Raw genomic sequence first — 13,621 nt, 5'->3', positions numbered from 1 at the left:
ATTGCTTTAAATCATGCTTTTGATAGCTTCTATAGCAGTTTAAGGGCTTCCCTTGTGGCTCAGCTGGTAAAGAATCCATCTGCAATGCGGGAGTCCTGGGTTCAATTCCTCGGTTGGGAAGATCCTCTGGAGAAGGGGAAAGCTACCGACTCCAGCAGTCTGGCCTGGAGAATTTCATGGACTGTATAGTCCATGGGGTCACAAAGAGTAGAACATGACAGAGCAACTTTCACATAGCAGATCAAATAAAGTATAACCATACTATAAAAATATATCAGTTAATAAACATGAACCTCTTCTTTATTTGTAAAGAAACATTACCCATTACTGTTCAAAGTTTTTGAAGGGACTGAATCACAAAATATATGTAAACAAGTTTATCAAAATTCCAGACACACTTTAATCTATAGACTGCTACTATCTTTAGCCACTAGATGGCAATGCTGCTACAGTACATTACTGTAAAATGGCCATTTCGGGTTTTTTACTTAATTTACAAAAGTACCATGTATTTTACAGGGCTTTCCTGCCATCTAGTGAGCTGATACATAAAACTCTGGACACCTAAAAGAAGAGACTGTGATAATTTCACATTCTATAAGAAATGAAATGCTAACGGTGTCTTTACATTTCATTTTTAACTCTTAATTCATCTGAAATAAGAAATGTGAGAAATCCTATGAAAAGAGCATTGCATAAGGTAAGATATTTGCTGATAGCTAATAAAAGTGTTTGAAAATTTACCTCTGACCCCAAACTGAGAGAAACGATCTCATCCTCAAAAGCAGAATGTGTGTCAATGTGAGCAGGAATTCCTGAGATGGAACACAGGGTAACAGGTCACTTCACTTTTCCTCTGAGTACATTTAAGACATCTCTAAATATAGCCTCAAGGATTATAGTGAAAACATCATTTGATAAACAGGAATCTACTGTAATTTTAGGTAAAAGGAAACATTTAAGATGAATGTAAATAAAATTAAATTTGTTGTTGCTGCTGTTGTTGAGACTCTAAGCCGTCTCCAACTCTTTGTGACCCCATGGACTGCAGCATGCCAGACTTCCGTGTCCTTCAATATCCCCAGAGTTTGCTCAAATTTACATCCATTGAGTCAGTGAGGCTATTTAACCATCTCATTCTCTGCTGCTCCCTTCTTCTTTGCCTTCAACATGTTCCCAGCATCAGGGTGTTTACCAAAGAGTCAGCTACTCCCATCTGGAGGCCAAAGTATTGGAGCTTCACTCTCAGCATCAGTCCTTCCAAAGAATATTCAGTATGGATTTCGTTTAGGATCACTGCTTTGATCTCCATGGAGTCCAAGGGACTCTCAAGAGGCTTCTGCAGCACAGCAATTTGAAAGCATTGAATCTTTGGTGCGCAGCCTTCTTTATGATCAAACTCTCACATCCATACATGACTACTGGAAAACCAACGCTTTGACCATATAGACCTTTGTCGGCAAAGTGATGTCTCTGCTTTTTAGTACATTGTTTAGGTTTGTCATAGTTTTCCTTCCAAGGATCAAGTATCTTTTAATTTCACAACTGCAGTCACCATCCACAGTGATTTTGGAGCCCAAGAAAACAGTCTGTCTCTGTTTCCACTTTTCCCCTTTTATTTTCCATGAAGTGATGGGAACAGATGCCATGATCTTAGCTTTTTGAATGTTGAGTTTTAAGCCAGCTTTTTCAGTCTCCTATTTCACCCTCATCAAGTAGCTCTTTAGTTCCTCTTCAATTTCTGCCACTTTCGTGGTATCATCTACATATCTGAGGTTGTTGATATTTCTCCCAGTAATCTTGTTTCCAGCTTGTGCTTCATACAGCCTGGCATTTTGCATAATGTACTCTGCATATAAGTTAAATAAACAGGGTGACAATACACAGTCTTTCCCAATTTTGATATATTCCTTTCCCAATTTTGAACCACTCCATTTTTCCATGTCGGGTTCTAACTTTTGCTTCTTGACTTGCATATCGGTTTCTCAGGAGACCAGTAAGGTGGTCAGAGATAAATTAAATTATCTCTTTAATAATTTTCCAGTTCCTTGTGATTCACAAAGGCAAAGGCTTTAGTGTAGTCAATGCAGAAGTAGATAATATTCTGCAACTCCCTTGCTTTATGATCCAACGGATGTTGGCAATTTGATCTCTGGCCCCTCTGTTTTTTCTAAACCCAGCTTATATATCTGGAATTTCTTGGTTTACACACTGCTGAAACCTAGCCTGAAGGATTTTGAGCACAAGCTTGCTAGCATGTGAAATGTGTACAACTGTACAGAAGCTGGCTTTAGCATTGTCCTTCTTTGGGACTAGAATGAAAACTGATATTTTCCAATACTGTGGCCAGTGCTGAGTTTTCCAAATTTGCTGACATACTATGCATACTATATGCAGAACTTTAACAGCATCATCTTTTAGGATCTGAAACAGCTTAGCTGGAATTCCATCACCTTGACTAGAATTGTTCATAGTAATGCTTCCCAAGGCCACCTGACTTCACATTCCAGGATGTCTGGCTCTAGGTGAGTGACTATACCATCATGGTTATCAGGGTCATTAAGACTTTTTTTCCTGTGTATTCTTGCCACCTCTTCTTAACCTTTTTTGCTTCTGGTAGGTCCTCAACAGTTTCTGTCCTTTATCGTGCCCATCCTGTGTGAAATGTTCCCTTGATATCCCCAATTATCTTGAAGAGATCTCTAGTCTTTCCTATTGATTGCTTTCCTCTGTTTCTTTGCACTGTCCACTTAAGAAGGCTTTCGTATCTCTTCTTGATATTCTCTGGAACTCTGCATTCAGATGGTTGTATCTTTCCCTTTCTCCCTTGCCTTTCACTTCTCTTCTCGTCTCAGCTATTTGTAAAGCCTCCTCAGACAATCACTTTGCCTTCTTGCACTTCTTTACTTTGGGATGGCTTGATCACCACCTCCTGGACAATGTTATGAACCTCCGTCCATAGTTATTCAGGCACTCTATCAGATCTAACCCCTTGAATTTATTCATCACCTCCATTGTATAATCATAAGGGATTTGATTTAGGTTATACCTGAATGGCCTAGCAGTTTTCCCTACTTTCGTCTATTTAAAGCTGAATTTTGCCATAAGGAGCTCATGATATGAGCCACAGTCAGCTCCCAGTCTTGTTTCTGCTGACTGTATAGAGCTTCTCCATCTTCAGCTGCAAACAATATAATCAATCTGATTTTGGTATTGAGCATCTAGTGATGTCCACATCACTAGACTCATCTTTTGTGTTGCTGGAAGAGGGTGTTTGCTATGACCAGTGCATTCTCTTGGCAAAACTCTGTTAGCCTTTGCCCTGTTTCATTTTGTACTTCTAGGCCAAACCTGCCTGTTAATCCAGGTATCATGTGACTTCCTACTTTTGCATTACAATCCTTTATAATGAAAAGGATACCTTTCTTTGTAGTGTTAGTTCTAGAAGGTCTTGTAGGTCTTCATAAAACCAGTCAACTTCAGATTCTTCGGTAACAGTGGTTGGGACATAGACTTGGGATTGCTATGATACTGAATGATTTGCCTTGGAAATGAACCAAGATCAGCTTTACACTCAAATACTGCATTTCAGACCCTTTTGTTGATGATGATAGCTACTCCACTTCTATCTGAGGGATTCTTGTCCACAGTAGTAGATATAATGGTCATCTGAATTAAATTCACCCACTCTCACCCATTTAAGTTCACTAATTCCTAAGATGTCGATGCTCACTCTTGCCATCTCCTGTGTGACCACATCCAGTTTACCTCGATTCATGAACCTAACATTCCAGGTTCCTATGCAATACTGTTCTTTACAGCATTAGACTTTACTTTCACCACCAGACACATCTACAACTGTCATTTCCGCTTTGGCCCAGTCTCTTCATTCTTTCTGGAGCTATCAGCAATCACCTTCACTCTTGCCCAGTAGTATAGTGGACACTTTCTGACCTGCGGGGCTCACCTTCCAGATCACAGCCTTCATGGATCACAGCCTTGTTGTGGCGAAGGTGACTGTGTAACTCAGTGAAGCCATGAGCCATGCTGGGCAGGGTCACTCCAGATGGACAGGTCATAGAGGAGAGTTTTGACAAAACGCGGTCCACTGGAGGAGGGAGTGGCAAACCACTCCAGCATCTTTGCCATGAGAATCCCAGGAACAGTATGAAAATTAAACTAGGTCTAAACTAAAAAGATAACTTGACATTAAAGCACCATTGTGACTTGATTGTAAAATCAAGACTTGAGAGTCACTGCTTAACCAGGGCATTTCCCAAATCTCATCCCAAGATAGCTAACAAAGTCATTCTGCCCTATGAATACTGGATTCCCAAGTACTTGTAAAACAAAAACAACAGCTAGGCATGAAGACTAATCTTATGAATATATACGACATGGCTTCTTTCACCAGTCTCTCAATCGACACTGTTGTGGTTTTTCAGTTGCTAAGTCATGTCCATCTCTTTATGACCCCATGGACTGCAGCATGACAGGTTTCCCTGTCCATCACCATCTCCCAGAGTTTGCTCAAACTCACGTCCACTGAGTAGGTGATGCCACCCAACCATCTCATTCTCTGTTGTTCCCTTCTCCTCCTGCCTTCAACCTTTCCAAGCATCAAGGTCTTTTTCAGCAAGTCAGTTCCTCCCTTCAGGTGGCCAAAGTAATGAAGTTTCAGTTTCAGCACCAGAACTCCTAATGAACATTCAGGGTTGATTTCCTTTAGGACTGACTGGTTTGATATCCCTGCTGTACAAGGGACTCTCAAGAGTCTTCTCCAGCACCAAAGTTCGAAGGCATCAATTCTTTGGCACTCAGCCTTCTTTATAGTCCAGCTCTCACATCCATACACGACTACTGGAAAAACTATAGCTTTGACTATATGGACCTTTGATGGCAAAGTGGTATCTCTGCTTTTCAATATGCTATCTAGTTTTGTCATAGCTTTTCTTCCAAGGAGGAAGTATCTTTTAATTTCATGGCTGCAGTCACCATCCACAGTGATTTCGGAATCCAAAAAAATAAGTCTGCCACGGTTTCCATTTTTTCCCCATTTTTTTTTTTACTGTGAAGTGATGGGACCGAATGCCATGATCCTGTTTTTACAAATATTGAGCTTAAGCCAGCTTTTTCACTCTCCTCTTTCACCTCCATCAAGAGGCTCTTTAGTTCTTCTTTGCTTTCTGCCATTAGGGTGGTATCATTTACATACCTGAGGTTATTGATACTTCTCCCATCAATCTTGATTGTGATAAATCCAACTTGTGATTTATCCAGTCCAGCATTTTGCAAGATGTACTCTGTATATAAGTTAATAAGCAGGGTGACAATATACACCCTCAATCTACATTGACTGAATATATCTCTTACTTGAAAGGAACTTTGCTACATCGTGAGAGTATATGAAGCTAGTAAGACACAATCCCTGTCCTTAAGGAGTTTATAGACCAATGGAAAGACTAAGTTATCATAAAACATGATAAATGCCGAGGGAAAAAACGCCATAACTTGTCACTAATAAAGCCCTCAATATCATTTGATTAGTACAAATATCAGATGAAGATGCTAACAAGTGCAAAAAAACAATAACCTAAAAATTTTCCATTAAAACGTCATCTTAGCATTATCTTCCACATTCTCCACAGAAGAATAAGAAGATCAAGGTGATCTAACTAATTAGCCTTTTTCTTGGTACCTGTAAATTATTTGATTTCTTCCATTCTACATGCTTTCTTTGTTTTTAAAGCAATCTTCTTCCTCTCCAAAAAAACAATGTTGAGGGAGGAACAAAAGAAAATCACAAATAACAACATGTCAGTCTGTTTACACTTAGAGATGCAAATTCCTCAAGAAACTGAGTGTAAAATTGCAAAGGGATTAAAATCCACACAGGTAACAGACATAAGCAAATTACTCTAAGAGTAAATTAAAGCAAAAAAATTATATCTTTGATCTTAGGGAGCTATGTAACCCACTAAGTTATGAAATTTATGACTGGAATTGTAAAAGAAGAAATACTCACCATGCCCAGGTTCATACTGGTTTATAGTCAATTGATCAGGCTTATGTTTAATGAATCCTTCCTTCAACCATTTCTCTAAAATGCTCTCACAAATGTCAGGAAGACCTGAAATCAGTAATGATAAAAGTGAAACATATTAAAATATTTAGTTTTCATGTTTAGCCCAAGAATGAAAAAAATAGTCAGTGATAAAAATCACACAGCTTTTAGTTTAGTAGTAAGATCCAAACATAACAGTAAACTCACATGCAAAGGAAAATAAAAACAAAACCTTAATAATCTTTTAAGTTATTTTATTAACTTTATCAAATAAAATATACAAAAGAATTTTGCAGATGACAATTTTGGTTTTTTATTAGAGCAGCAATTATAAAATTTACAATATTATATGGAAACTAGCCTAACCAATTTCTTATTATCTTAAATTATTAATTTATTTTAAATTTAATTATTTTAAATTATTTATTTTTAAAAAACATATTTTTCAAAGTAGAACTAAGTCACTTTTATTGGGATCATAAATGTTATTTCATGAGGCAAAGGAAATCCTTCGGTAAGACGAAAGTCATAAAAATACACATAAATTGAATTCCAACAAAGATGTCTACCAAAGGATTAATATCTAGATTATATAGTAAAATCTTATTAATACATTACACTACTCATTAGAAAAAAACTAGCAAAGAAGATGAAAAAGAATTCACAGAAAAGGAAATAAAAATGGTCAATCTCACTAGTAATCAGGTATAAAGATAAAAGCAATATTTCACATGCAGCTGGGGTAAGGAAGTAAGCACTTTGTGAGAGAATGTTAGTATAGCTCTTTTAGGATGCAATCTGTCAGTGTCTACTCACATTTTTAAGTGAGCATAACTTTGACAGAATTCTAATCTAGCAGTTTCATTTCCCTTGAGCAACTCTTGCTTAAAGCATAAAGAGGTGTGTACAGAGATATCTACTGCAGCACAACTTGTAAAAGCCAAAAACTAGAAACAACCTAAATGTCTAGCAAAAGGAAACTAACTGAATAAGCTATTACTAAACATTCAATAAAATGAAAACCTATATAAGATCTCTAACATATACTGTGATAATGTGACAATATATGAATATACAATTCATGACATACAATATACTACTACATGTTAACAACTATATACTTAAACAGGTTATTTGGATGCAAATTCATTTATAAAGATTGAAATAATATACACTAAACTGTTAACTGTATTACTTCTGAAGAGGCATACGGGAATAAGGATAGTGCTCAAGAGAAATTAAATTTAGCTTTATTTGTATGTATAACATTTTTAACACAAAACTACACTATTTAAATGACTTAAATTTAATCAAATTTTATATGTTAACATACAAATGACAAATGAAAAATAATCTCAAACATGATATCCTAACATTATACATTAATATTTTTTCCTGAGCCAGCCCTATTGTCTGCTAACAATTACTTACCCCCAGGTAACGGCTTATCTTTATCTACACTGTTGCTCTCATAGTGGAATTCATAGCCAAAATGCTTTACTCTTCTGTGTTTTAAGGATTTTTGAACTGTATGAAGAGAAGTAAACTATTTAGGAGAAAAATAATTTCATTCCTTCATATATTTCAAAGTTAACTTTATGAACAAGGATTAATTTAATAATGGCAATTTTTGTTAACTGCTACATTATTGTCTTCAGTAAAATTGAACATTCTACTTCACATCTGCTATTCTTTTAAGTCTAAAATTGAAACAAACTTTTAAGGGTTTCACCCTTTTCAATTTGAAAGAGCTAACCATATACACTGCCACTCACAAGACTGCTAATGATCCAGAAACAGAGTAACTAATTTGTAAATTTCTCCAGGACGGTCTTACTACATTATAATCATATGGTACTGAACTGCTAATTCCTCATAGTAAAGTTTGCCTTAGGGTAGAGAGAACCATGGGTTTGGGTGGACTCTGGGAGTTGGTGATAGACAGGGAGGCCTGGCGTGCTGTGGTTCATGGGGTCGCAAAGAGTCAGAAATGACTGAGCAACTGAACTGAACTGAGAGAGAACCAAATAAGACAACATACAGTTGTTCCTGTGTATCCTTGGGGAATTGGTTCCCTCAAATGCCAAAATCCTTGCGTATAACTTAAATATCTTTCACATCCTCCAGAATGCTTTCAATCATCTTTAGATTACTTACAATACCTAGTATAATGTATATGACATGTAAAACAGTTGCAAATACAATATATATATATATATATATATATATGTACATATACATATAATGAACTGCCAAAATATTTTACCTTTTGGAACTTTGTAGAATTTTGCTTCTTTTTCAAATTTTTTCAATCCAGAGTTGACTGAATTCATGCATACAGAACCCATGAATACAGACAACCAAACGTATGTGAAACAGCTTATTAATGTTGGCTCTACAGTTCAGTTCAGTTCAGTCGCTCAGCCGTGTCCAACTCTTTGTGACCCCATGGACTGCAGCACGTCAAGTTTCCCTATCCATCACCAACTCCCAGAGCTTGCTCAAACTCATGTCCATCAAGTCGGTAAGCCATCCAATCATCTCATCCTCTGTCATCCCCTCCTCCCCCTGCCTTCAATCTTTCCCAGCATCAGGGTCTTTTCCAATAAGTCAGTTCTTTGCATCAGGTAGCCAAAGTATTGGAGCTTCAACTTCAGCATCAGTCCTTCCAATGAATATTCAGGACTGATATCCTTTAGGATTGACTGGTTTGATCTCCTTGCAGTCCCAGGGACTCTCAAGAGTCTTCTCCAACACCACAATCCAAAAGCATCAATTCTTCAGCGCTCAGCTTTCTTTATAGTCCAACTCTCACATTCATACATGACTACTGGAAAAACCATAGCTTTGACAAGTTGGCTAATAAATATTCATCAATTTGCAGTTTTAAATTGATACCTATATATGAAAGCTACTTATTATTAATGCTCTTAAGAATTGTTAGTGTGACTTACCTAACAGCGGATCCAGAGCTTCCAGTAATTTTAAGGAAACAATTTAATAAACCAAAGAACAAGAAGACATTTTGCAGAAGCTTTTAAATATCAGATTTAAAGTTTTACTTACAATTTTGATTGTCTGTATCTTCTGTCCAGTTAACACTCTCCAAAAGTATTTCCTCATCCTCAGAAGAAATAATTTCTTCTATTACTTTGAGGCCTGGAGGCAAGGCTTGAAGCCCCAACTCTTTCCACTGTGCTGTGGGAAACAAAATTAAAATAGTCAACATACAAAACTTAAAGTTCTCATAGACAAATAATTCTGTTCAATTAGCCTTTTATCAGTTCACAAAACCCCTGTGAAATGCAGTATTTCCTGCCATATCAGTAAACAAGGATGTACAGTCATCAGTGATTTTGGTCCTCAAAATATAATAAATTGCTGAGCCCCAAGGGTACCCAATGCCTGCAATCCACCAGCTATCAGCTGCTAGCAATCCCTACAGTGAACGAGGAACTAAGGATGTAACAAAATCAAGAAACAGGATGCTGGCCCCAGATAGGAGAGGTTCGTAGAAAGAAAGGATTTCAGTAAATAAGCTCCAGATGCTTGCATCTTCCCATACTTAGAAAAGTGCTAAATTCCTTGAGATACCTGGTTTTCCTTAATTAACAATCTTTTATGTTCAGACTACCTGCCCCCCTTTGTCACAAACTTTTCTATAACCTGACTGCTTCCCCCACCTCCTCAAAGCAGAGCTTTGAGGGCTACTTGAGATGCTGCTTCCTGGGCTTGAAGTCCTAAGAATTCTCACCAAATAAAACAACTCTCTTATTTCCAGGTTGTGACAAGTTGTTTAAGTTGACATTTTGCTGATGGACAAGGGGACCAGAGCAGATTTCTCTTCTTCACCTGGACTCTACAGAGATCCAGAGCCTTGGTTCCTTTGCCCATCAGCCTGCTCGACCAGTCCAGATGAATCTGGGTGAGTCTCTCCTGGTTCTAGGATTTCCCATTATTGGCTGATGATCCTAAGTTTTATTCAGTGGGGGGAAAAAGTTATCCTTGAAACTTGGTTTCAAGATGTACCTGGTTGCTCAGTTTGGACACAGGGCGGGATACCCTCAGTCACGAGGGCTAGGAAACTTCTGCTCAAGCAGGGAACCCTCAGTGTTAAGGCCCTGGGAGGGCTCAGTTTGGATACCGAGTAGATAGCCTCAGTTGAGAGACGAGGCTCAGTTTAATACTGAGTAAGGTAGGACTGAGTTATTAGGGGTAAGACTGGCTTGATTTTCTTTGATTTGGTTTACCTTAACAGAGTGTGTCAAAATAAAATAAAAATCTCATGAGAGCTTCTGAGCTCCGAAGAAGGGACTCGTCCTTCCTGCCAGCAATGGCTTTCTCAGGTGAGAGAAACTTGCAGGAGTGGTAGAGGCAGACCTCACACCACGAGGCTGCACCTACACAGAAATCCACTCACATAATTAACAATCTGCTCAACTAGGGACGTGCCTAAGAATTGGCCATTCCACAATCTGAGCACTTGTGGAAGTCTTATACTTCACTGGGATACCCAAGGCACATACGAGGGGGCTGAAACAACTCAGGCAAAACCAGAAGAGTAAGCCTTCAAGCAACACACTGGTCTGCCACATGATCCTCATTAGCAATTGTATCTTGACAAACTGACTTCAAAATGGGAAACAAAGGTTTCAAAGTAAAAGAAAAAGGAAGGACATAGTTCCAGTACCCTAGCTGGGCAAATGTATGTTACAAAACTTACAAATGCTTACTTGATCGGAAATTGGAGAAAATCTCACCCTGGAAATTGAGCGGGCTCTTCACTGCAAACACAGTTAAAGTTAAAAGCTGGCTTGGTAAAACCTTAAACAAAGGGCTTTAGTTTCTTTATACAAGATGGTCACATCTCTTTTGCTTAATTAAATTGTGAAATAGGCGTGTTCCATTGGGGCATAATTCCCCTGCGTGGTATTATAAGACAAGGCAAATAGATGGCCACTAAGAACATACTAACTGAATGTACTAACCAGCAGTTGCCTGAGCCATACAAATAAGCAAAAACTGCGAACTAACATGCAAGGGGTAATAAAAATAAAACTAGTGATTTCGCTTTGCTTTAACTCATAAACTCAGAATTGTCTTTGCTGAATGCTTTATACAAACCTTTAAAGGCAAGATAAATTCTAAAATTATAGAACACAAAACTTTATAAAATACATTTCAGTTCAGTTAAAATCTTGTCACTGATGTCAGTAACTTTAGGTGACACAACTGTTCTTCGAGGAGCTAAAAACAACTGTCTTTCTCTTCCAAATCTCTAAAATCAGAATGTGAATACAGGTCATAAGGACCTGAGACTGAGCCCAATTAACTCAAGCACACAAAACCTAAAACAAAGGGGAAAAAATGGCAGTTTTAAAATTCAAACCACTGGAAATGCTCCCTTAGGCAAACTTATAGATCACAAGCCTTAGTCATCTGAGCAAGCAAACTTAATGTATTCTGTTTGTGAACTAATAAGTTTATATTGTAATATGTGGTTCATATCTAAGCTTTTAGTAAAGCCATGAGATCTCTAGTTTGCCTGTTTATGTCTGTGTACACATTATACATATGAGACATCTCTACTTCTAGAAAGTACTATCAAAATTAAATTTATAAAGAGTTCTATTTAATTTTAATAAAAAGCACTACATTTAAAATGGTGAAGATGACTTTCAGATTCATGTGAACTGGGAAATGTTCACCATTAAGTTGATATCTGATATTGATGTTTAAGATTATTGATCTAATTAAGACATGTTAAGATTATTGTACCTAACCTAGACCGAGAGCGCCAGGCTGAGACAGTGCGGGAGCGGAGGCGGAGAGGAGCTTCCCCACCCTGGAGGTCAGGGGCCCCGCCCAAAAGGAGCTACCCCACCTCCAAGGAGTGGCGGCTGCGCGGGCGCAGGAGGGCCGAGAGGAGCTACTCCACGTGCAAGGTCAGGAGGGGCGGCTGTGAGAAGATAGCCCTCGTCCAAGGTAAGGAACAGCGGCTGCGCTTTGCTGGAGCAGCCGTGAAGAGATACCCCACGTCCAAGGCAAGAGAAACCCAAGTAAGACAGTAGGTGTTGTGAGCGGGCATCAGAGGGCAGACATACTAAAACCATAATCACTGAAAACTAGCCAATCTGATCACAGGACCACAGCCTTGTCTAACTCAATGAAACTAAGCCATGCCGTGTGGGGCCACCCAAGACGGTCGGGTCATGGTGGAGAGGTCTGACAGAATATGGTCCACTGGAGAAGAGAATGGCAAACCACTTCAGTATTCTTGCCTTGAGAACCCCATGAACAGTATGAGAAGGCAAAATGATAGGATACTGAAAGAGGAACTCCCCAGGTCAGTAGGTGCCCAATATGCTACAGGAGATCAGTGGAGAAATATAACTCCAGAAAGAATGAAGGGATGGAGTCAAAGCAAAAACAACACCCAGGTGTGGATGGGACTGGTGATAGAAGCAAGGTTCGATGCTGGAAAGAGCAATACTGCATAGGAACCTGGACTGTTAGGTCCATGAATCAAGGCAAATTGGAAGTGGTCAAACAGGAGATGGCAAGAGTGAATGTCGACATTCTAGGAATCAGCGAACTAAAATGGACTGGAATGGGTGAATTTAACTCAGATGACCATTATATCTACTACTGTGGGCAGGAATCCCTTAGAAGAAACAGAGTAGCCATCATAGTCAACAGAAAAGTCCAAAATGCAGTACTTGGATGTAATCTCAAAAATGACAGAATGATCTCTGTTCGTTTCCAAGGCAAGCCATTCAACATCGCGGTAATCCAAGCCTATACTCCAACTAGTAACACTGAAGAAGCCGAAGTTGAATGGTTCTATGAAGACCTACAAGACCTTTTAGAATTAACACCCAAAAAAGATGTCCTTTTCATTAGAGGAATGGAATGCAAAAGTAGGAAGTCAAGAAACACCTGGAGTAACAAGCAAATTTGGCCTTGGAGTACGGAATGAAGCAGGGCAAATGCTAATAGAGTTTTGCCAAGAGAACGCACTGGTCATAGCAAACACCCTTTTCCAACAACACAAGAGGAGACTCTACACATGGACATCACCAGATGGTCAACACCGAAATCAGATTGGTTATATTCTTTGCAGCCAAAGACGGAGAAGCTCTATACAGTCAGCAAAAACAAGACCGGGAGCTGACTGTGGCTCAGATCATGAACTCCTTATTGCCAAATTCAGACTTAAACTGAAGAAGGTAGGGATAACCACTAGACCATTCAGGTATGACTTAAATCAAATCCCTTATGAATATACAGTGGAAGTGAGAAATAGATTTAAGGGACTAGACCTGATAGACAGAGAGCCTGATGAAACATGGATGGAGGTTCGTGACATTGTACAGGAGACAGGGATCAAGACCATCCGCATGGAAAAGAAATGCAAAAAGGAAAAATGGTTGTCTGAGGCAGCCTTACAAATAGCTATGAAACGAAGAGAAGCTAAAAGCAAAGAAGAAAAGGAAATATATTCCCATTTGAATGCAGAGTTCCAAAGAAGAGCAAGGAGAGATAAGAAAGCCTTCC

The 13,621-nt window shown here is 38.7% G+C and overlaps 1 protein-coding gene across 3 annotated transcripts in view; it reads right to left on the bottom strand.

Moving 5' to 3' along the window:
* ALKBH8 (alkB homolog 8, tRNA methyltransferase) overlaps positions 1-13,621 on the bottom strand; it is a 113,526-nt gene that overhangs the window by 74,971 nt on the left and 24,934 nt on the right. For all 3 annotated transcript variants that reach the window (XM_065944193.1, XM_065944194.1, XM_065944195.1), the window contains exons 4-7: positions 9,131-9,262; positions 7,496-7,591; positions 6,026-6,130; positions 745-815 (exon numbers count right to left, since the gene is read on the bottom strand). In XM_065944193.1, coding sequence (XP_065800265.1) covers positions 745-815; positions 6,026-6,130; positions 7,496-7,591; positions 9,131-9,262 — 404 coding nt within the window. The remainder of the gene's footprint in view (positions 1-744; positions 816-6,025; positions 6,131-7,495; positions 7,592-9,130; positions 9,263-13,621) is intronic.

Source organism: Muntiacus reevesi, chromosome 9, assembly GCF_963930625.1.
Source record: "Muntiacus reevesi chromosome 9, mMunRee1.1, whole genome shotgun sequence".
Lineage (NCBI taxonomy): Eukaryota > Metazoa > Chordata > Mammalia > Artiodactyla > Cervidae > Muntiacus > Muntiacus reevesi.
The sequence above is the reverse complement of the archived record's forward strand: the minus strand, read 5'-3'. Positions and strand labels throughout refer to the sequence as shown.